The 25,239-nt window shown below is 36.9% G+C and overlaps 1 protein-coding gene across 1 annotated transcript; it reads right to left on the minus strand.

Moving 5' to 3' along the window:
• Nucleotides 1–4,650: 4,650 nt before the first annotated feature.
• Nucleotides 4,651–21,055, minus strand: LOC145614504 (tubulin-folding cofactor D-like). Its single transcript, XM_081669560.1, has 17 exons — nucleotides 20,811–21,055; nucleotides 19,212–19,759; nucleotides 17,168–17,270; nucleotides 16,710–16,886; nucleotides 15,621–15,812; nucleotides 14,131–14,247; nucleotides 13,560–13,664; nucleotides 12,177–12,347; nucleotides 11,885–12,100; nucleotides 11,224–11,422; nucleotides 9,395–9,600; nucleotides 9,092–9,316; nucleotides 8,457–9,014; nucleotides 8,113–8,382; nucleotides 6,459–6,503; nucleotides 5,823–6,008; nucleotides 4,651–5,364 (listed from the first exon to the last, which is right to left on the minus strand). The coding sequence occupies exons 1-17, from the start codon at nucleotides 21,027–21,029 to the stop codon at nucleotides 5,074–5,076; spliced, it is 3,828 nt and encodes a 1,275-aa protein (XP_081525686.1). The 5' UTR covers nucleotides 21,030–21,055; the 3' UTR covers nucleotides 4,651–5,073.
• Between the last annotated feature and the right edge of the window lie 4,184 nt (nucleotides 21,056–25,239).

Below are 25,239 nucleotides of genomic sequence, written 5' to 3' on the forward strand. Positions count from 1 at the left end.
CCTGGAGGATATTAGGGACCATGACAAACATCTCGACAATTTTTATATCCGGGCGAAAAAAGGTCAAAAAAATTACAAAATCGAAGCCTATAATCCACGCTTTTTTAGAAAATTTTGAGGTTTCGGGGATCGGTGGCGAAAAGCCATGAGACCCTAAGAGATACATCTCGGGGTCATAGAATTCCGTTTAAAACCACGTATGATCATTATATGTTGTCATAAACGTCCGTGGCAGGCTTGACTTTACGAAATCATTACAAACTGTGAATGGGGAAAATGACCGTTTAAGAGCATATTAGATGGTTCCACTGACCCAATTTGACTCCCGGAGGATATTATGGACCATGGCAAACAACTCAGCAATTTTTATTTCCGGACGAAAAATGGTCAAAAAATTACAAAATCGAAGGCTATAATCCACGCTTTTTGAGAAAATTTTGAGGTTTCCGAGCCGGTGGCGAAAAGCCTTGGGACCCTAAAGGATACATCTCAGGGACTCAGGGTCATATAATTCCTTTTGAAACCACATATGATCATTATATATTGTCTGTAACGTCCGTGGTAGGCTTGATTTTACGAAATCACTTCAAGTTGTGAACGGGTAAAATGATCGTTTAAGGGCATATTGGATGGTTCCATCGATCCAATTTGATTCTCGGAGGATATTAGAGACCATGGTAAACATCTGAACAATTTTTATTTCGGGGAGAAAAAAGGTCAAAAAATTACAAAATCGAAGGATATAATCCACTGCACGCTTTTTGAGGAAATTTTGAAGTTTCGGGGCCCGGTGGCGAAAAGCCTTGAGCCCCTAAGAGATATATCTCGGGGTCATATAATTCCGTTTAAAACCACATATGATCATTATATGTTTTCTGTAACGTCCGTGGTAGACTTGCTTTTAAGATTTCACTTCAAGTTGTGAACGGGTTAAAATGACCGTTTAAGGGCATATTGGATGGTTCTACCTACCCAACTGGACTCTTGGAGGGTATTAGTGACCATGGTAAACATCTCAATAATTTTTATTTCCGGGCGAAAAAAGGCCAAAAAATAACTAAATTGAAGACTATAATCCACGCTTTTTGAGGAATTTGAGGTTTCATGGCCCGGTTGGGAAAAGCCTTGAAATCTTAAGGGATATATCTCGAGGTTATATAATGCTGTTTGAAATCATATATGATCATTATATGTTGACATAAACAACCGTGGTAGGCTTGAGTTTACGAAATCGCTGCAAATTGTGATCGGGTAAAATGACCGTTAAAGGGCATATTAGTTGGTTCCACCGACCCAATTTGACTCCCGGAGGATATTAGGGACCATGGTATACATCTGGGCAATTTTGATTTCAGGACGAAAAAAGGTCAAAAAATTACAAAATTGAAGGCTATAATCCACGCTTTTTGAGGAATTTTAAGGTTCTGGGGCCCGGTGGCGAAAAACCTTGAAATCCTAAGGGATATATCTCGGGGTTATATAATGTCGTTTGAAACCATATATGATCATTATATGTTGTCAAAAACGCCCGTGGTAGGCTTGAGTTTACGAAATCACTACAAATTGTAAACAGGTAAAATTACCGTTTAAGGGCATATTAGTTGGTTCCACCGACCCAATTTGACCCCCGGAGGATATAAGGGACCATGGTAAACATCTGGGCAGTTTTTATTTCCTGGCGAAAAATGTTTTAAAAAATTACAAAATTGAAGGCTATAATCCATGCTTTTGAGGAATTTTGAGGTTCCGGGGCCCGGTGGCGAAATGCCTTGAAATCTTAAGGGATATATCTCGAGGTTATATAATTCCGTTTTGAAACCATATATGATCATTATACGTTGTTATAAACGTCCGTGGTAGGCTTGAGTTTACGAAATCACTACAAATTGTGAACTGGTAAAATGACCGTTTAAGGGCATATTAGTTGGTTCCTCCGACCCAATTTGATTCCCGGAGGATATTAGGGACCATGGTAAACATCTGGGCAATTTTTATTTTCGGTCGAAAAAAGGTCAAAAAATTACAAAATTGAAAGCTATAATCCACGCTTTTTGAGAAATTTTGAGGTTTCGGGGCTCGGTGGCGAAAAGCCTTGAAATCCTAAGGGATATATCTCGGGGTTATATAATGCCGTTTTGAAACCATGTATGATCATTATATGTTGTCATAAACGTCCGTGGTAGGCTTGAGTTTACGAAATCACTGCAAATTATGAACGGGTAAAATGACCGTTTAAGGGCAGATTAGTTGGTTTCTCTGACCCAATTTGACTCCCGGAGGATATTAGGGACCATGGTAAATATCAGGGCAATTTTTATTTCCGGGCGAAAAAAGGTAAAAAATTACAAAATTGAAGGCTATAATCCACGCTTTTTGAGGATTTTGAGGTTCTGGGGACCGGTGGCGAAAAACCTTGAAATTCTAAGGGATATATCTCGGGGTTATATAAGTCGTTTGAAACCATATATGATCATTATATGTTGTCATAAACAATCGTGGTAGGCTTGAGTTTACGAAATCACTACAAATTGTGAACAGATAAAATGACCGTTTAAGGGCATATTAGTTGGTTCCACCGACCCAATTTGACTTCCGGAGGATATAAGGGAACATGGTAAACATCTTGGCAGTTTTTATTTCCTAGCGAAAAAAAATCAAAAAATTACAAAATTTAAGGCTATATAATCCACGTTTTTTGAGGAATTTTGAGGTTTCGGGGCCCGGTGGCCAAAAGCCTTGAAATCTTAAGGGATGTATCTCGGGGTTATATAATGCCGTTTGAAACCATATATGATCATTATATGTTGTCATAAACGTCCGTGGTAGGCTTGAATTTACGAAATCGCTGCAAATTGTGAACGGGTAAAATGACCGTTTAAGGCCATATTAGTTGGTTCCACCGACCCAATTTGACTCCCGAAGGATATTAGGGACCATGGTAAACATCTGGGCAATTTTTATTTGCGGGCGAAAAAAGGTCAAAAAATTACAAAATTTATGGCTATAATCCACGTTTTTTTTAGGGATTTTTAGGTTTCGGGGTCCGGTGGCGAAAAGCCTTGAAATCCTAAGGGATGTAACTCGGGGTTATATAATGTCGTTTGAAACTATATATATATGATCATTATATGTTGTCATAGACATCCGTGGTAGGCTCGAGTTTACGAAATCACTGCAAATTGTGAAGGGTAAAATGATCGTTTAAGGGCATATTAGATGGTTCCACCGACCCAATTTGACACCCGGAGGATATTAGGGACCATGATAAACATCTTGGTAATTTTTTATTTCCGGGCGAAAAAAGGTCAAAAAATTACAAAATTGAAGGCTATAATTCACGCTTTTTGAGGAATTTTGAGGTTTCGGGACCTGGTTACGAAAAGCCTTGAAATCCTAAGGAATATATCTCGGGGGTTATATAATGCCGTTTGAATCCATATATGATCATTATATGTTGTCATATACTCCGTGGTAGGCTTGATTTTAAGAAATCATTTCAAGTTGTAAACGGGTTAAAATGACCGTTTAAGGGCATATTGGATGGTTCCACCAATCCAATTGGACTCTTGGAGGGCATTAGGGACCATGGTAAACATCTCCGCAATTTTTATTTTCGGGCGAAAAAAGGTCAATAAATTACATAACTGAAGGCTATAATCCATGCTTTTTGAGGAATTTTAGGTTTCGGGGCTTGGTGGCGAAAAGCCTTGAAATCCTAAGGGATATATCTCGAGGTTATATAATGCCGTTTGAAACCATATATGATTATTATATGCTGTTATTAACGTCCGAGGTAGGCTTGAGTTTACGAAATCACTGTAAATTGTGAACGGGTAAAATGACCGTTTAAGGTCATATTAGATGGTTCCACCGACCCAATTTGACTCCCGGAGGATATTAGGGACCATGATAAACATTTTGGTAATTTTTATTTCCGGGTGAAAAATTTTCAAAAAATTACAAAATTGAAGGCTATAATCCACGCTTTTTTAGGAATTTTGAGGTTCTGGGGCCTGGTTGCAAAAAGCCTTGAAATCCTAAGGGATATATCTCGGGATTATATAATGCCGTTTGAAACCATATATAATCATTATATGTTGTCATAAACGTCCGTGGTAGGCTTGAGTTTACGAAATTATAAAACTTATCATAGTAATTCAAAAAAATATAAAAACTAAAATAATATTTTCGGGGTTTGGGGATAATTTTATAATTATAAAACTTATCACAGTAATTCAAAAAAAAAAAAATAATATACGTAGTATGTGATATTTTTATTAATTTTTATATATAAATTTGTAATATTGTTGGGGTTTGGGAATATGATACTATTTTTCATATATTTTATTACATATTGTGCAGATATATTTTAAGATAAACTTATTTTACTACTTCATATTTAGGAAGTTAGTTAATTTATTTTATTTTATTTTATTTTTTTTTTTTTTTTTTGAAACACAAGTTAGTTAATATTTTGTTTCATTGTAATTGCAACATTATCAACACATAAATATTTTTTCTTTTTAAACAAAAAAAAATAAAAATACCAAGTATTGAGTTTAACTTTTTTTTTTTTTTTTTAATTTTATAATTTATTATAATTTTATACTCATAAACTTGTCACTGTAATAAACAGTCATTGCCGGATGAAATTTGGAGTCTGACATTGTTGTTTGATCACAGGAAAAAGAATAAGAGGAAGGGATGAAGAGGAAGAAGTGAGCGATGGGCGGAATAATTTTGACAATAAAAATACGGATTATGAGTTAATTTTTTATTTTAATTTATTTTTTTAACTTTTTCATACAAAAATCATAAAACTTACTAATATGGGCTACTCCTCAGGGAATGATTATGGTTCTGCGATGCCTCCCTTTGTGATGATGGCTGGGTAGGACTCAGAGTGGTAGCCAGAGATTGGAAAGGGGATGTTGTTTTTGCTGCATCTAGGCGTGTTCGAGCCTACTGGTACAAATAGAAATTCCAAAATTCAAACCCCATCTAATTCCTCAAAAGCAACAGGGGGTTTGTATCTCATCCTGAAGACCTGAAGTACAAATAGAGCATTACATTCTAAAAACCCGTTGATTCAACTAAAGCAGAGTACGAAGCATGTTCATCATAAATTGATTGTTTTTGCTCTACATCCCTCTTCAACACACCAGAGCTGGCTTTAAGATGCAGCCCAGGATCCAGACCAGCTAGCTCGTATAATTGCAATCTTTGTTGTTTGGCCTCCTCTAAGTCACCTTCCCAAGCAGTTTCAGAAATAAGTTCAAGAGCTTTCTCTATCTGGTTCTCAGGCAGCAAATTTCCATTTTGTAGTAGGACAAGATACACTTGTTCAGCTGAAGCCTTCCGAATCTGATACAACAGATAGCTTAGATGAATCCATGATTTGTATTACCATTTACTCCCTCAGTCACAATATAATAGGCCACATTTCAATTTTAGCTGATCCCAAACTTACTAAATTTACAAAGCAGCCTCTTTAAGGTTAGTAATTTCCAATTTTCCACAGCATCTTTCCAAGTTTAGGTGAACTTACAGGGTTACTAACCTAGTGTGAAAATTTCTCAAATCCTAAGTTACATTTTGAATTTGGCCATATCTACCTTACTGATACCCTCACAAGATTTTTAAGGTAATATCACATTGGTTAGGTGAAGTAAAGTTTAGATAGTGAAGGATAGTTATGGCATATTAGTTAAATTTCTTTAAAAGGCCTCAAATCAAATGTGGCCTTATAAAGGGACACAGAGTATAATTTTTGGCTAAAAGAATAAAAATGCAGAATCCAAAAACTCGAAAAACTGGCGAACCTTTGGATATCGATGCCCGAGGAAAGAGAGTAGATGGGCAAAGGCTTGCATGTTAATAGGTTCAGAAATAGATGCAATATAACCAAGTAGGGCAATTCCTGAATACAATTTCATAAAGTCTTTGCATGCCCTCAGCTCTACTTTAATTGAATCCAACAACCCTGCACAGAAAGTTGCTGTATGGGCCTGAAACCAATGACCAAAGGCACATTAATCAGAAGCATCATCACACCAAACAAACAACTAGCAGAAACCACTCAATTAATGGACGTCAGGCTTCTTATGGTGAATATAACAAAGACACGACTTTATCTCTTCATAAGCATGAATTTCTAACAGAGTATTGGATCCAGGAAAAGGCAAATGCAAAATACAGAGAAATTACACTTCAACAAGTATATCCATAGATATCAAATCAAAATACACTTGATCCTTCAGGCAGTATGAGGTGTTGTAAATTCCACTTGAAATTAAAGATTTTGTTGCTTCACAACTAAGTTTCAGGTTCCTATTGTACATCTTGAGTTTATAGACAAATACAACAGTCTTCCTATGTTGTAACAAGAACATGATGAGAAGACCAGGGGAAAGTCTATCAGCAATAGATTAAACTAAAGAGACATTACAGAGAAATACCTCCATGCTCAGGAAGAACTTTTTACTGAAAAGAATCTCTGTAGTCTGAAATAAAAAGGCAATTATATTAGAATGAAATTACTCTATGCTTCTATGCAAAACAACTTTAACATATCAGACCAATAAGAAAGAATACAAAACTCCAAAATACTTGCAAGAGAACAAATAAAGCCACTAGAAGCCAAAGGCAATAAAACAGCTCAGTAAGTCAGTAACACATTTTCACAACAGCTTCTTCAAAGAATTATGATTATTGGATTTAATAATTTTTCTCATATAAACAAATTAATATTTATTTCACTGACATCTTTATTTTCACTGACATCTTTAAGACCAAACTTCAAGCAGGCCAATATTTTAGATTATGCTGAGAGCACGAGCAAATGATACAAAACCTTCAATTTTTTAAGGGTGATTCTGTAATGATCTTGCATTGATAAAAAAATATAATAAGAAATTTACTAATTTTCAACTTGCCTTAAATCAGACTGAATAACATCAGCCAATATTCCTCAATACAAAAAACAGAAGCCTTCCAGGGGGAAAATAATATACTACCTCCGTTAACGGTTATTTGCAACATATACTATAAATGGATGCTAACTATTATGTGCAACAAATGTTTTCTTTCCTTTTTAGGTAATCATTTCTCTCTATCTCTCTCCTCATCACATGCACCCAACTTTTTCTCTCTCCATTTTACTCTCACAAACAAATTTGCCTAGGAGTCCGCAAACACCCCCTTTGTTGCAAATAATAGTTAACGGAGGAAGTACAAGAAAAAGAAAAAAACCTAACTAATCTCCATGCTCTTACAGGTTCATTGTATTATTAACATATGTCCTGTAACTTTAAGAAGCAGCTTGAGATCTCATTTTAATCCGCAAGCTGAATCAAATAATAATTCTGAGTTGCATACTGGTTTGTAAGAAAGTTTAAAACATTTTGGTTTAAGAGAATAAATACTTTAAAGAGAAGGATTGGTTTTCAACATATAGTACCACATCTTTGACATAGAAGACACAAACCAAACTACAAGGACAATCAAATTACAAATATTTTTTTTTTTAAAAATAAAAAAAAAAAAAAAAAAAAAAAAAAAAAAAAAAAATCAAATATGAGAAATTCAATCATTTGTTATTTGCTGGAGCTTTACATATCTCACACAAGGCAGCAAACTATTCCTGGACCCTAACCTAGACACAAGCCCAAAATGTATTGATATACTGAGCACACAAGGATACTACCTTTTTCTGGGCATGTGAAAGGATTTTATTTACAAAATTTGGCTACAAGGCTACCAGGAATCAAGGATACAGGTGGACTTTCTATTTGGCAAATTCTGCAAGTCTTTCTACAAGACAACATGCCATCAAAAAAAATATCATAATTCTAATTTACATTTCAAGATTACGATGAAAAGTATATCCACAAAGTCTCGCTGCCACCACAGTCAGCAAAAGGGACTGGAAGCACCAAAATCTATAATAAAACACCAAAAACTGCATCACCTTTAAACTTGAATTCTAATGCTCGCAAGTTTTGCGTGATACTAAGCTATCTAAACACTTTCAGACAGGCTCAATAGGCATAAAAGTAATCTGTTGATAATAATAAAGATACCACCTCAAAAGTACTTCAGCAGCAAACTTACCTTCATAGTTGGTGTGATGACTCTATCACATCTTTTATATTCCTGCAGGACCCAAAGTATGTCTGTGGAAAGATTAAGTTCACGGGAGACTCTTTCATCAGCATTTTGAGCTTTGGTAACTAGCAGATAATCTAATAAAGCTGCAAGTGATGCTTTTCCAAGAAACTCTTGTAACCCACCAATCGCTACAACCAGTCCAGATAGTAAAAATCTACTGTAACATCTAATCTCAAGTAACTGTATAAAACGAGGATATGAGAAAGTAGCTACCTGCAAGAAAAATCTGCATCAGGAAACAATCAATCTCTCACAAGATTGATATAAAACAATGAAAACATACTTACACCCCACTTCAAATCTGCATCATTTGGTACAATTTCTTCCAACTTCTCCCTGTAAGGTATGAAGGGGATGAATATTGTTTTGTTGTAAAGAATTCTTTGAAGAACCTTGGCAGCAATTTCTCTCAACTTGTCCATTTTTTCTACAGCTTGCTTGAGAATTCCTCCGACTAGATTGATAGCTAGTTCTTCATTGAATAATGAGTTCACCTGGTTTTTTCTGATTGCATCAAGTTCTGGGACTTGTGAAGATTCTTTTATTTCTCTTTGATCGCCTACAGCATCACTTCTACAAAGTATATACGTGCATCTCTCAAGGGCAACCATAGCAGCCTCACGAACCCAAGAACCAACATCACCTCTGTTGTCCACTGAATAATCATCAAGGGCTTTAAACAAACTCCTCATAACTTCATTCTTAATGAGAAGAGAAAGTGCCATATCATCTTCCCTTATATGCAGAGATGATGTGGCTCTTGAGTCAGCCAAACTTTCACATACAGCAGCAAGACCTTTGACAGCATTTACCCGTGCTTCAGCATCCCGATCATCAGGATTTTCCTGAAAGTCCAGTCCTTTTAGCTTCTCCAATAAACCTTAAAATTTTCTGAGCAAAAAGGCATAAAGAAGGTTATTACCTCAATTTCACACGACTTTGAGAGCTTTGTGAGTACATCCTTCCATCTTTTAGCAAGGAATTCACAGGGTAAAATACCAAGTGCCAATGCAGCGCCTCGTCTTACCGCGACATTAGAATCACTCAGCTGCTCGATATACTTTGATGTAATATCAGAAGAGCCTTTACCATTATCTGGTTGAAGGTAAGCCGGAACAAAGTGTTTCAGGGCATCAACAGCAGCTATCTACTCAACACATTAAATAATAAAGTGAGGTTTCGGCTCTAAGTTGTAATCACAAACACACATAGGTAGAAGATTGACCTGTATCTGAGAATTTGGATGCCTCAGATTCTCATTGAGTGTTTCAAGCAAACTTTGTATTATTTTGTCTGGTAATTGTATATGGGACAAAGAGGAGCACTCAATGAACCGAGAAACAGCTGCACGCATTATTTCTCCACCCTTTCCACGATAAAGACGTGCTTTTTCAATAGCAGGGACAAGGCCAGCAAGTTGTTTCTGCTTATCTGCAATAGCAAATACAAAAGTCTAACTTTCAATTTTATTTAATTTATCTTTTAAATCTATGGATACAGAAAATTTCAATAAGACCACAGCAAAGAAGGGCCAGGTCGGCAGGTCCCATAATATACAATCAAAGAATAAGATCTAAACATACTGTATATCAGATCAGAGAGAATGTTCCAGTATAAACTACAAGGCCGCAAAGGACTAAAAAGAATCTGAAGAATTTTTTTAACAATACATTACTAACAATTCCAACTATTATAGGAAACAAGAAAGATTGATCAGATTTTCTTAGAAGGAATCTGGAATATACCTAGCAAATGAAGATTTATTAGTAAGTAGTTACAAGACTTGCAACTCTAGAAGGAAAATCTTCAAATATAAAATAAAACTAAAATAAAAGTCTACTCTTGTGCCTTTTATTACAGTTCAGGGAGGCCAGACTAATTTTGAGCACTCCAAACAATATATTAGAAAGATTGAAGTGGGAGAGCAAAACTTTGGAGCTCAGACAATGGTTACTAGTATGATTGCTCATTGTTTACAGCCAAAACATGAACAAACTCACTAACTCTATCAAAATGAGATCCTATGGGTAACATACTAGCAGCCGTTTAGGAATTCAAGAAAGTTGGCAAAATGAAGATCAAGATTAGAACATTCCATATTCAGAGCAAAGTTTTAAAAGCTAAACAGCTCAGCATTGGCTAATTTTTGTTCAACAATATAGATTCACTTGCGTTCAGCATTTTAGACATAAAAAAATGAAAGGGAAATTTTCATTAGTGGCCATTAATTATTATTTATTACTCATTCCATTTGTTAGCCATAATATTTAGAAATTTCCATGGCAGCCCTGTGTTACTAATTTTCTACAACATGACCTCAATGATAAATTTTTAGTTCATAAATCCATTTAAATTTAACTTATGTTAACCATGATTACCCCTTACACTTCAAAAAGAAAAAAAGAAAATTCCCTCCATCTTCTGACCATCTCACCCATCAACATCATCTATCATCTCCCAGTTGCATCCGCAAACCTGCTTCCAGTCTTTTTGCTCCACTTAAATTGACAGTTGAGATTTGAAAATCCTGTCAAGTTCTTATTTTCAGTTTCTTCTTCAGGGATTTTGATGTGCCCCCAAATTTCCCTGTAGTTCTTTTTTTTTTTTTTTTTTTAATTACTCCTAACCCTCCCCCCACCCCTTCTCTCCATAATTTACCCATCACGGCAATATATAGTAGAGTAACATTTCTGCAGAAAGGGTTATCCACTTCAATGAAGGCCGGAAAAACATAAATCTGAGGTATAGTGAGGTCCATACAAGATACAACAACAACATTCGAAGCCTTGACGTTTTCATTTCAAACATTCAAAATCACAATTAAAATGTAGTGATATACACAAAAAACTTTCTGACAGTAAGATCTTTAAAACAAAAGCTTAGAAGGAGGAGGCCAGAAATAAACAGCAAACAGAAAATTCTGATGTTAGGAAGTAAATTAATTCAATGACAATCTGTTGTATAGGAACACTGCAATCTATTTTGTACAGGAGAAAGTCTCTCCTCATAAAGATAAAGATACTATCTGCAAAAGCTTACATTAAGGAAACTAACCAGCAGAATGGGTATGATTGAGCTTATGTAGAGCCAAAACAACTTCTCCAGCTGCTAATGTTGCACCATGGCGCATGCACAAATCAGTTGATAGTGTGCTCGGTATTATTTTCCCTAGGACAGAGTTTGCAAAATGATCTGGATCATAACTTACAAGGGCAGAAAGGGCTTTAGCAGCTAGTTCCCTTAAGCCTTTATCCTGAAAATATATACAAGAGTCAAATTATAGCAAAATTTTGCATAAAAAAATACAAAGAAAAGACCTGAGTTGGTAATGTTACACATAATGGAAATGATGTATATAATAGCATTATACCACTAGATTAAACATGCGCATATGACAATAATCAAGATTGTTTCTTCAGGCTCCAGCAAGTTTTACCATATAATTGTTTAAGCAAGTGGTGAAGGAATTGCAAACAAGAGGAAACAGAGAAGATGCTTTGGGGCTACTACCTCTAGACATTAAAAGCCAAGCCGGTAATTAAATATCAACAATTCGTAAGGTTTGAAAATGAGAGAATGACATTATACTGATAGCAAGACAACATCATCATGCAATATAAAGAATGAGCAATATTACAACTTAAATGACATGAAATGTCTTTTAAGCGAAACAGTACACATATATGGTAGGGGAGTCAAGTTTAGGAAGTCATACCCAGTGACACATTTTGCTATTTAGCAGTTCATCCACAAAAGGGTAAAGATACCCCTCATACTTAGCAATGCCAACGGCCACATTCAGATATGAGTTTGCACGTGATGAAAGAGCAAAGTAATCAGCAGTATTCACAATGTCAATACCATGCGGGTAATTTCCTTGCCTTCCAACATTTTCCTGAAAGGCTGCTGCAGCTGCTCTTCTACAGTTCACCTGAATCACATTTCAAAAGATTCAGCTGGCAACAAGAATCAATCCAAGTATAAATACACCATAGATAAGTAGCCACCTCACGGTCATAACAAGCAACTGTCAACAGATGAGGAGCAAGTTGTTCCAGTATGCTTCTCATGTCAGCATGGTAATATGCACGACCAAATGCCCAACAAACATAAGCAGCAGCATCGCGAACATGAGCCCCAACACTATGTGGGCCCCTTCGAACATCATAATGCAGTGCCTGTAAAAATGAAATTAATGAAAATAGTCATCTGCACAGCCCCAAAAAAAAATCCTTTTTTCTAAAAGGATGGAGTTGGATGAGGTCCTTCACAAATATTCTCATCCAACTTTCACTTCTATGATTCTATCCAGGGCTACATGGTTTGCAAAACCGCAATTTCATGGATCGTTTTTAACTGCATCCTTACAAGTCTTCTTCGACCTACCTCAACTTCTTTTAAGATCTTTTTCATCTTGACCCTCCACCTTCTTTACCAGTGCATCCTTAAGGTCGATGTTTTACAAAACCAAACCAATGTGTCAATTCTCGTTTATTCTATCCTATATTTGCAATTCTTAACTTTCCACCATCTATCTACATTTCTCCCCCAATGTGTTTCCATACATCCATCTCAACTTACAAATCTCTTCTACACTCATCTTCTTAACATGCTCCTTAAAAAGCCCAACATCCTAGCCTGTATGATAACCATGTTCTGATTGTTTTATGGTAAAAATTTTCTTTTAACCTTAAAGACAAGCTATGATCGCAACCACACATAAACCCAGTCGCTGCTCTCCGTTTGAGCCATCCAGACTTAATTCTACAAGATTATCGTGGGAGGGGGTAAGTAGACATATATACATAATCTTCAAAACCATGTGTGCTACATGTTCAACATTGTTCTTTTTTTAAAAGATTTTAAGGCTATGGAAGATACATATCCACTAGGAATAGGATGGCATAGAGAGTTAAAAGACCATATAGAACATTAATTTTATCAAACTGTTATTTACTTGTTTCTTCTTTAGTTGTCATTATTACTACCTATCTTGTTTTCAACTGGTTCAATCAGGGCACCGGTTCTTTTGGAAAGGAAAAAAAAAAAGGGGGGGGGGGGGGGTGTTCTTCTTTAGTTGTCATTATTACTACCTATCTTGTTTTCAACTGGTTCAATCAGGGCACCGGTTCTTTTGGAAAGGAAAAAAAAAAGAGGGGTGGGGGGGGTGTTGCAGAGGCAGGCCTATAGCTAGAAAGTGTTAGTTTTGTTTTCATGCACTGCACAACATAAAAACATATAGTCCATGTGTTGGTATTGTAATTCAGCTACATCTAGTAAGCTAAGGTATGGATGGTAGTTGGTATTGTTTGAAATTTTACAGACACCAAAAGACTAAGAGATGATCTTTTATTTTTTTGTCATAACATCTCTATACCAGATGATCTAACCTTAACAACGACATTGACAACTTTTGGAAGACTAATTGGCAACAGCAACCCCCGACGAGCAAGTTCAGCTAAAGCCAGGCAGCCTCCATGCCATGAACCATCTCCCTGGAAAGAATAGCCAAAAAAGCCAATTAATTTTCAGCATATTACATATACATATACAATGTAAATAATAATCTCTAACTGTTAAAGCTTCATAAGGCTCCAGAAAATTGATAGGAAGACAAAAGGTCTCCAACGGCCCCACAAAGAAAGGGCTAAAATGGTGAAACATATCTATGTTAAATGAAACTGTATCCAAGTCTTAAAGGCCTGGCACATGTACCATACTCAGTTCATTTCCAAAATCTTATGTGAATAAAAAGTTCTGAGAGTTAAAAAAACTCATAAAATAGCACATAGACGGTTTTTATTTGACAAGAGATGAAGAGATATACCAAAAACGACTCCACAGAAGAGTCACCCGTGAACAAAGGATGAAAAGCAACATAATTTGCAAAGTCCACTGAAAGTAGGTTTAATTTTGGAAACTCATCATGCAAGATTTATTACTAAAGCAAAGACAACATACCTCACGAGGTGAAAATAATTCCAGCACAGATGAAAGGACTTCATCAGAGAGGGAAAATGTGAGACGTGAGGTCACACGGCCAATACCTTTCGCTGCAGACCAACGGACAACAGTGTCCTGCAAATTTTTTATTATAATATCACTGCAAGGATGTTGAAAACCAGAAGCATGTCTAAAATTCAGATGGATATATTAGGTGGTGCCTCAACAATCATGGGATTAAGGCCTTGGGCCAAAAACTTATCAATTAAACTAAGAGAAACAAAGCCCTAAATACGTAACACAGAAGAAAAAATATTCTTCGGTGAGAGAGTAGGAGGAAAAAATTGGGCCATTCATTAGCCTTATCAGCAAAAAGCATAGAGCATGGAAGCTTGAGCTCCTTCACTATGTAAAAAGTATTGTAATGTATTATGAAGATATACTAAGTTACTGCATCAAGATATTGCATAGACTAAGGCAACTGATGATGTGCATTAAGTTACCAGGGCTAAATATGGGTATTAAGAACACGTCTAACTTGCCATGGATCGGCAATTTTTGAACTCATTTGATCTTCAAATTCAGGATGGATCCCTTTACTATATTAATCATCAAATTTTGTAGGATTTTAATTTCTGGAGTAGTATGTCATGGATGATGAAAAGGGTGGTGTTGGTTATGGATCATTGGACCTCATCTACATAGTTGCAAGCTGGCAACCAGTAGTAGTTGATGGGAAATTTTGGGAATTTTGCATTTAACATGCCTACATGAAACATAGAGGGGTAAAGGTCCATGGAAAAATCAGGTGTGTTCATATAGGACCAGCCCAAGAGCTGTGTTTGTCCCATAAAAGAATATATGGCCAACTCTAAATACAAAAGAGAGAATTGTAAAATTTGGGATTAATCATGATCCCTATTGTGTTTTGCATGAACGGGCTGTGGAAAATATGGTGCACAATATTTGAGTGTGATTTTAGTAAGAATGTTTGGAAAGATATTCTTCAATGGCTTGGCTGCTCATCTTGAGACCTTGAGGTTGTTTGGTTGCAACAATTTTGACAGAAAAAAGTACTTCAGATACGATCTTGACGAGTTGCTCAGCACAATCTATGTATGCTATTGGGATAGCCAGGAAAAAGAAGCATTCAAAATGTTAATTCCTGCATAGCATGTTCTGTTTCAAGGGTAATTCATTTGAGTTTATTTAGGCTAGATGACATGTCATTTGTTTTGGCAGCCTAGTCTGGGATTGTAAAGAAAAAATTCGGTCCAAGTGTATGATATTACTGCTTTAATTTTTAATAAATCTTTTTTCTTTTAAAAAACATTTATGTGTATAGCCTACAAAACCAGTAACAAACACAAGACCTATTGGAGAGCTCTCTTGTTAAGACCATGCTATATTGAGGCATCATGCAATATGATTTCTGTTTCCGAGTTTGATGCACAAGAGTGCAATGGAAATTGGATAAAAGAAAAAGAATCTCACCCCTTCAAACATACCGTATCTTTCAAGCCAGTCAGTAGCACTTCAATAATCTCTTCCACAAGTTCTGGAACATCCATGCCTTCATCTTCTTCACTGTTCATGCTTTGATCTATACTGGATGATTTCATATCAGCACCATCACAGCAGTGATCTGTTCCTTTCACAACATTGGTTAATAGATCTTGTCCCAGTGATGCGACTTTACCCTGCAGAGAAGCATATATATGTGAGCTTCTTGACAAAAATGAGACAAACCATATTTTGAATTTATAATTATATATGTTTCAGAAATTAGAACATATTATCCAGTAAAAAAAGTAAGTAGTGAAAGAGAAGCGTGATAAGAAAACTAAATTACAAATCATGTCAATTTCTTCAAGCCTATCTAATCAAATACTTCTTAAAGCCCCAGCCACCTTGACCCATAAAGACACTAGATTACTAAATTATGAAGGGTTCCTCATCTCATACCGTTATATGTTCACACTGTTATTTTGATGAAACACTTTCGCCCTATCTTAGGAGGTGGGGCGATTACCCTCTTTCAGCAAATATTTAAAACTAGAATATACCCGCATACGGAGTACATTAATCATATACATCGTCAGTTTTTATTATAACATTTTTTTTTTTTTTGCAGATATGATTAGTAGAAGAATGAAAGTTAATAAATGTTTGGATGAGACCGGAAGTTACTATGTAAAGTTTTCTTTTCTTTTCTTTTTCTTTTCTTTTTTTTTAAAAAAATAGAAATTAACTAAATTTGAGTATTATTAAAGGTTTGGAGACTTGCGGGTTAAAATAAAAAAATTGAATCCTAAATTGTTATACAAGATTAGACAGCTATCAAACTTGCTAAATGAGTAACTCAAAAAATAAGGGAAACACTCAATCCTCATAATCCACCTCTGACTAGAAGAGAAGAGTAAATCCTTTTCCTATACTAATTTTTCTCCATCACAAAAAGGGTCAAAAATACATATATTTTGCAACATGGAAGAGATATTATCAAATAATGAATTATGTTCACAATCCAGGAACTCACAAGCAAAGGATGTGCACTGTTACAGAATCAAAGAACTAGGAGTTTCAGCTGTCCTGACCTTATAATGCCAAGATAGAGAACGATGAGGAAGGCAAACAAGACCTATACGTTGAGTTAGCTTTACAAGATACTTGCGAAGCAAAGGGCTTCTCCCTGCCACACTGGACTTCATCAAGGCAGATACATCATTCCAGACAATGGGAACCACATCAAGTAGGACTTTTCTGCTACCAGCCTGCATCAAACATTATCTGTACATTACTGTGTGGCAAATTCAGCTTCAAGTCCTAAAGAAAGAGGAACTAAGAATAACATGGAGTGAATCAGATCCTAACAGAGTTATTAGACACGCCAATTAGATGTATGGCACATATCAATTCTAATAGTCCTTCTAGTTTTGCCAATTGTTTGATCCCCTCCCCTACCCCCTCTCCCCAAACTACCAACAAGCAAAAAAAAAATAAAAACAATAGTTCAGCCACTAAAGAGAAACCAGTATAATAAGCAAGAATAAACCTTTAAAACGGCAGCCAAAGCTTCCACGGCACCAAGCAAACGGAAATGGTCCATGACATTATCAGATGACAGAGACAATACTTCATGAGTCCATTCAGTGAAGCTGAAAAACAAATCAGATTTTTTAATTCCATTGAGTTGAGTGGTAAATTTTTACTTCAAAGATCAAATCAAGAAGCAAGTCAAACATGTTCAAAAATAGATTACATCAAAGATGAATTACTGAAAAAAGGTAACAAAATAACTAGAAGTTAATCACTTAGTCATTATAAAACACCTAAAAGTAATCACTCTGTCAACTGATATTTCTCTCTCTTTTTTTTTTTCCTTTATTAAATGTCCCTAAATGTTTTTCAAGTTTCTAATGCTAAGAGAAAACTGTTGTAAAGCAACAAATCTAAATGTTGATTACTTATTCTTGTTAAATGCCCTAGATATGACAATAATAGTAGGTAGAGAGTGTATCTGAGAAGTTCACATTATGCTCAAATACAATGCTTCCAATTTTCAAATACCCCATTTCTTTTCATTTGATGACCTAAAGCTCAGGAAATACCCCTCATAGGTGCAGAAAGAGAAGGACTACTTGTGAAATAATCATGGCAAGGCTTGCTAATCATACACAACAGGCTTGAGTTGTTGTAGGACAGCACATGGATGGCCACATTCAGATGCAAAATATACTATAGGGACAGGAAGCATTCCTACCCAGTGGAATCTCCCTACTCCATGTCACTCTCAAGTTTTATGCATAAATTTGAACAGGTAGTTAGCAATTCCCATTTCTTTAACAACTTTTCATGGGTTGACAGCTGATACAGCCTCTTATTAAGCAACCTCCTAAAAGCAAATCAACATAGTCCTTATATAAATTTGCTCAGGTAGTAACCATTCTATGAATTGACATCTCAAGAATATTTTTTTTATATGTGAATTTTTATGTAAGCCTATCACTAGCTTCTCTTCAAATTGTTGAAGGCAGTAATTTCAACTTCCATTTTCAGAAAATTCTTTTCTGGACTCTATCCCCTAACAAGTGACTTCTTTATCTAAAATCTTTCTTCTTTTTTTTAAAATCTTTTTTAATAAGGGATTTGTAATGGATGAGGCATCATTCCAAGTCGCAACTACTTAAAAATAGAGATGTGAGGAAGGTGTTGTATTCCTTAGAATTCTTTCAATAAATATAAATGAGGAAGGCCTTAAATGTAAGCAACAATGAAGAAAATTCACCTAAATTTGCATCAGTCAAAAGTCATCTAGCAATCTAGTTATACAAACAACCCAAATTTCATTAGAAGTAATGCACTCTGCATAATCCAAGAAATCTAAGAGCAGAGCAACACCAATCACCAATTCAACCAATAAGCAACCTGAAGATGGTCCCTGATATCTCATATTTTGATTGCTCTATCTGCAGCCCATATGCATAAGTAAATCATCTATGGCGTCTACTAAATTTTACCTGGAGCGCACGCAGTTTTAGGAAGATTTTAGAGAAGGTAAAGGACAGCTTAATAAAACTAACTTTAAACCTTACACTTTGTTTGGATAACAAATAAGGAAGGAAAGGAAGGGGAGGGAAATAGGAGGAAGGGAAGAGGAAAGAAAGGGAGGGGGAGGTGAATTCCAAATCTCTCCAATTTTGGAGGGATTATGAAGGGAGAGGGAAAATGGATTCCTCCCTCTCCTTTCCCTTCCTTCCCCCAATCCCTTACCCAAATAAGAGAGTTTGGCCCCCTCCCTTTCTCTTCCTTTCTTTTCCTTCTATTTTATTCTATCCAAACAAAGCGTTAATATACCAACACTATCTTTTTATCAGTGTTTGATTTATTTTGATTCAATTGTACAATTACCGTCTCTAATATCTTTCTTGAACTACGTGCCAAGAGGCTAACAGAGGATTTATGATCTAAGATGATGAAAATCATATCATCCTCAATCTCACACGCAAGCAGCACCTCCATCCTAGCATACACCTATTCTTTCTTCCACTCAAAGACTTGAAACATTAATCAATAGAAGAGTGATCTTAAGAAGAAACCTGGTAAAAGCCTTCAGCATATCAGGGCGTGTCAAAAGTCTTGAGAGTAGCAAGCCAGAAATGGTACGCATGGGGCCTGCATTTGAAAGATAATCCTTGCAGAACTCCAATATCCTAAGTACCAGGGGTGATGGCTCATCTCCTTTTAAATGGCCAGTTTGTGCAATACTTGTGTCAACTGAAGATATGTCAAACGGAACCAGAACAAGAATAGATAGCCACAATAGTATAACACATTTTGCTTCCATCTCTCCAGTGCTTTCATGGCGCAGGGATGTTGTCGTATTTGAAGAGTGGCACTTCTCTAAGAGAGATACAGCAAGTTCTAAGTCAGAAACCTGATGCGGGAAAAACTTGGTAACAGCCTTGTATCCGCAAACAGTAACTAATGTGTAGATTATTATGCAAACAGGCTTGACCACTTCAAGAATCTCGTCAGACTCTGTTCCTAGTTCAATTATCTTGGAACGGATGATGAACATCAAAGGAGAAACTATGCTTTCAAGGTAAGGCTCCAATAGTTGTCCTTCCTCCTGATACTTGTCCATCTACACAATAAAATAAAACAATCTTCAGTACTATGGAGAAGCAAGCAAGAAATTCAGCGTCAATGACCAATAGAAATAATGGGTAGCCTCAAAAATGATATTTAAACACCAACAAAAGACCACAAAATGACCGGATTGGATAACCCTGCAGGATAATCTATAACCAAATTAAATTTTCTGGGACTAGCATAGTCCCCATGTTGACAAGGTTTTATGAGAAATTAAAGCTTTCACATTTCTTTATCAATCCCATGGCTACAGAGTCCTGCAAACAACTCCATGCTGACACACAACAGTATTGCACAGGAAGATATCTAAGGTGCTTTTAGCACATTAGAAGAGGTAATACGGAGAAAAACGAGTGTTAAAAGAGGCATCTTGAAATAAGGATGCTACCACAATATCAAGTAATTGCTTTTATAACAGATTTATGAGCACCCTTAAATGAAGATCGAACCATTTGTGGCCTGTGGATATTATCTTAGAAATCAGAAGAGGCCCCTGTGGTTAGGAATGAATTTTACATCTCATAATTGTATAAATCTCCATTAATGTCACTCAGAACCTAAACTACATCCTGTTGACCCCTCCCCAACTGATTTCTTATTTTCCTTTACATAAATCAACAAAAAAAAATGGCATTGCAACACGAGTCAAAAAATATTCCTATACATCCACACATTGATTGTATTCCACTCTTTGAAATCATCTGACGACACAGAAGCCAAATTCAGATAAACGCAACTATATAAAAAAAAAAAAAAAATTCAGCTCTAATGAACAACCAATACAACTATAATCACTAAATTGAATTACTAAGTAACTAATACGCAGATCAATTTTATCATATACGGAGTAATTACTAATAAAAACACAATACATTGATCAAAAACCAGCTCCATTCAAATGCAACACTTACTATAGCAATCAATTTATAACCAAAAACCCTAAAATCAGCTCCTACCAACAAAATTACGAATCAAAACAGCAATAAACAACAATCAAACGTAGGAAAGATAATCAATGATTGAAAGAGGGAGAGAGAGATTACAATGGAGCGGATCTTGTAAGCAGAAGAAAGATCGGTGACACGGCCAGCAGAAACGATGTCGTCGAGAATGGATTTGACGACATTCCATTCTTGAAGGAAGTACTTTTGCAAAACCCTTTCTTTGCAATCGTGTTCGTCATCTTCTTCAACCTTCTCATTTGCAGTTTCTTCGCCATTGTTGTCCAACTTTGCTGCTGTTGTATCTTCCATCACCACCATTTTTTTATTTTTTTTTTCTGTTTCCCGCCACCACTTACACACTTAATTTCATTGGCTCTAATCTAGCGTTTCATATTAGAGTGATTAATAGGGTTGCAGAAATGGGTACAATTAAGGTTGATTCGGTTCGGGTCATGTTTGAGATCGATAATTTTAAGCTACATTTGGGTTGTGTAATATGTAATAATCGGTTTAAAATTTTGGATTGAGAGACTTTTGAGTTATACAATTCTCGTAATATGTCGTGACCAAGAAATTTGTTTTTTTTTTTTTTTTTTTTTTTTCCACCCACCACGCCAATAACAAGTGTAGAAAAAAAAAAAATGAGTCTACCTAAACAAATTTTTTTAGTGAATATAAGGGAGGTTCAATTCAAATAAGATAGACAAATAATAATGAGTCATATTCAACAAATATAAATTACAAAACATAACTCGATTTCAGTCACTTAATGTTACCTGAGCTACTAAAGATCCACTCATCAATTATAATTTGTACATCATGTCTCGTAAATATGAATTGTGATGTCAACAAAATAAACACTTTAGGTACGCTTGAAGTTGAACCTAACTATACCCTTTTTTGTATTAACATAATCAACTTTTACATCCTGTACACATATAAGTAATTATTTGAGGTTCTCATATATAGTTCGAGTCGCCACATTTTAGGGTTATTACTTAGTTAGTGGAGCACCTTTAATATATGGGTGGAAAGCTAGATAGTAAAAGACAATTGTACTAAAGATAAGCAAGACTGCAAAATTAATAGTTGTCCTAGTAACACTAACAAAAGTGTGCAATTGAAACAAATTTAGTATCCTTCCTTAAAACAACTCTTTCACAACTGTGATTGCTTCTTATTTCTCCACCTTCTTTTCTGGGAGGATTCTAATGTCACGTGGCTGCGCATGCGTAACTTGAGTTCAACATAGGAGTAATATCGTTGACTTTGTTCAATTAATCTATTAATTAAACTCAAATTTACTTTTAACTCAACACTAGTGTGCGGTCCTGGCGATGCTCCGGGTTGCTAGTTTATACTTGTTGGCTTTAAGTTTTAAATTTAAGTCTTGCTATAAACATTTTTTAGTGGCCAAACTCAATCACATACTGAAAACAAATAGTATAATAAAACACCAATTAACTTATCTAAGTTAACTATAATTTTGTTGGATAAATAAACACAATTAATAAATGGTTAAGATGGTAAGACTTGTAACTTAAGACTTGTTGGTCTTAAGTTCAAGTCTTATATTTTGTTTTAGGAACGCTTTTTAATATATAAGTATAGATTATTTATATTAAGCGGTATGTTTGTACAACTTACCTGAGTACATGTTTAAGTTTTCATACAACTATATAATAGATCAGATTTAGTCTTACACCATCGACTTCTATCATATAACCAAGCTGTTTGTTATAATATAACTCACCCTTTATTATAATGTATTAACTAACTTAGCCGTTTACACGATTAAATGATCTTACAAAATGCTTATTGATCGTTATTCATAATACTTCATTCAAACTTTATACAACGTATGTAGTATAAAGTGCCACCTTTTGCTGCAATTTGCATACGATTCCCATATAATCAATCAATCAATACTATATACTAAAAGACACACTAGCAATGACACGTGTCATTTTCTAGTGTGTCGATTATATATTTTTTTTTTAAAATTCCATTTAAAAAACAAATACATAAATAAAAGATTTGATCCGTCCTAATATAATTGCCAATTATAAACTTAAGTATAAAAATAAATTTCTTATTTACATAAATAAAATCTTTGATGTATGCATGTATCCTTCCACAATCAAATGCATGATATGATAGATCTGCTTGACAAATAGGCTGTTTGGGTCCAATTTAGTCCAATTGGGCCTAGTCATTAATTGATCCAATTAAAAGCCCAAGGTCAAGGTTCAACTCTCCAATCATGCTAAAGTCAAGATCAGTCCACAAGGCAAGTCAATTGGGCCAAGGCCCACTTCTCCCATATATGCCAAGGTATAAAAGTCATCAATATTACATTTGTACATTCATTCACACAAAGCCTCAAGCAATTAATTCTCTTGCATAGCTTTTTCTCTACACATTGTACTGACTTTAGCATCGGAGGGGCCTTCCTCGGCAACACCCCCAAGGCTAGTTTACGTGTGTTTGCTGTGCAGGAAATCCTCGGCCCAACATCACTTGGACCGAGCCCAGTCTTCGCCATTTCACTGGACCTTCGGCAAGGTCCCATTGTTTTCACCCGAAACAATTTGGCGCCGTCTGTGGGGAAGACTTTCAAAAAATCTTTAAGCCAATTTCAATCGTTCTACCTCAATCTTAGTTCCAATGGCTAAGAATCGCAAGAACAAAAACGACGGTGCTTCTCCTCTGAGAAAGCGCCGAAAGTCACTAGGAAGGGGTCCCTCGGAGCGCCCCACTTCTAGCCTGTCTCCTCCTCGGGATAGGAGCCCCTCCGCGGGACCCGACTCTCATGAGGAGCCTAAGGAGAGATTCGAATCTCCTATCATCCAGTCCAATCATCCACCGAGCCCGCCTCGGTCAAATGAGGACAATCGGTCCAGTCAAAGGACCCAATCTCATGCCCGGAGCCAATCCCGGAGCATTCGCACCTACTCTCGCTCTCAGCCGAGGACACCCTTGACAGGGCCCAACTCGGAGGAGGTAGCGAGAGCCTTAGCGGTCCTCATGGAAGCCATGAAGGCCCAGAACATGCCACCTCCACACGACCGAACCCCTCCGCAAACCAGAAACCAGCGGAGGTGCCTCGGCCAGGAGGGGGGGAAACTCTCCTCTTTCAAGGAACTTGGCGAATGGGAGGAGGATACCTGGAGAACCGAGAGGGAGAGAAACAGGAACTCTCACTTCTTCAGGGAGTCTTCCATTCAGCTCACCACGAGCAGAACCCATAAAAGCAGCAGTTCTGCCTCTCGGCCAGAAACTGCTCGCCGAAGCGTACACGACCGTCTCGGCGATAGGGAACGGAGCGTGCACAGCCGCCTTTCCTACCCTGTAGCCGAGGCCCAGACCTCCCAGCCAGGGACGAAAACCACTTCTACCTCTCTGAGAGGGCGGAGCGCGGTCCCTTCGGCTGGGAATAAGGGCAAGGCCGTAATGCTGCCCTCCAGTTCTCCATTCGAGCAATGGATACTGGAATCTCATGTGTCGACAGTTAAAATCCCGTCGCACATTACTTATGATGGAACTTCGGATCCGAAGGACCATATTGCCTCATATGAGGCTCACATGCATCTCTGCCCCAGGTCCGAGGCGACTTGGTGCAAGTATTTTCCAACCACTCTCAAGGGGGTCGCGCAAGCGTGGATCTCCAAGGGAGTTAAAGAAGGCTCAATTACTGGGTGGGACGACCTGTCCTCCAAGTTCAAGAGCAAGTTTTCCACGGCAAATCGCCGAGAGAAGACTACTGCAGAGCTTATGGGCCTGCAGCAAGGTGAGGCCGAAAGCCTCCGAGACTACCTGACTCGCTTCAGCAACGAGTCATCTAGCATTTCTCAGCTGGATCAAGGGCTGGCAGTTTTCGCCCTTCAGCACGGTCTCAGAACTGGGCCGTTCTCTGACTTCATGGTCATGAATTCACCCAGGACCTTGGAGGAAGCATTGAATGCTTCGGATAAATTCATCCGAGCTGAAGAGTGGAACAAAGCAAAAACCCAACCTCAATCTGGGGGAGGGAAACAAAAACAAGCACCCTCGTCTGAAGGCCAAGGCCAGAAGGCAAAGGGAAAGGCGAAAGCCTCGGAACAATCTTCGGCCAACGAGTCGAAGAAAGAAAAATCTGCTCCTTTCGCGGGAAGATATGAATCATACACTCCGCTCTCTATTCTGCGCGCTAAGATCTACAGTGTGACGAAGGAGGAGCAGAGTTACAGAAAGCCGAGACCACTCCCCGAGTGGTATCAACGAAAAAATAAGAATCAGTAGTGTGAGTTCCATGAATCGCCGGAACACAACACTGAGGAGTGTATCCAGCTGAAGGACCAAATCGAGGACATGGTTCGGAAGGGATACTTGAAAAAATATATCGCGGATCACCGCGAGAAAAAAGAGGCTGAGAAGTCCGAAAAAGACTCTCGGCAAGAAATTGACTTCCCCCGAAAGAACAGCAAAACTGCGGAAGGAAAATTCCCTCCAATCCATGTTATCTCGGGAGGAACATGCTCTCGGAGGG

Source organism: Chenopodium album, chromosome 25 (assembly GCF_948465745.1).
Source record: "Chenopodium album chromosome 25, dcCheAlbu1.1, whole genome shotgun sequence".
Classification (NCBI taxonomy): Eukaryota; Viridiplantae; Streptophyta; class Magnoliopsida; order Caryophyllales; family Amaranthaceae; genus Chenopodium; species Chenopodium album.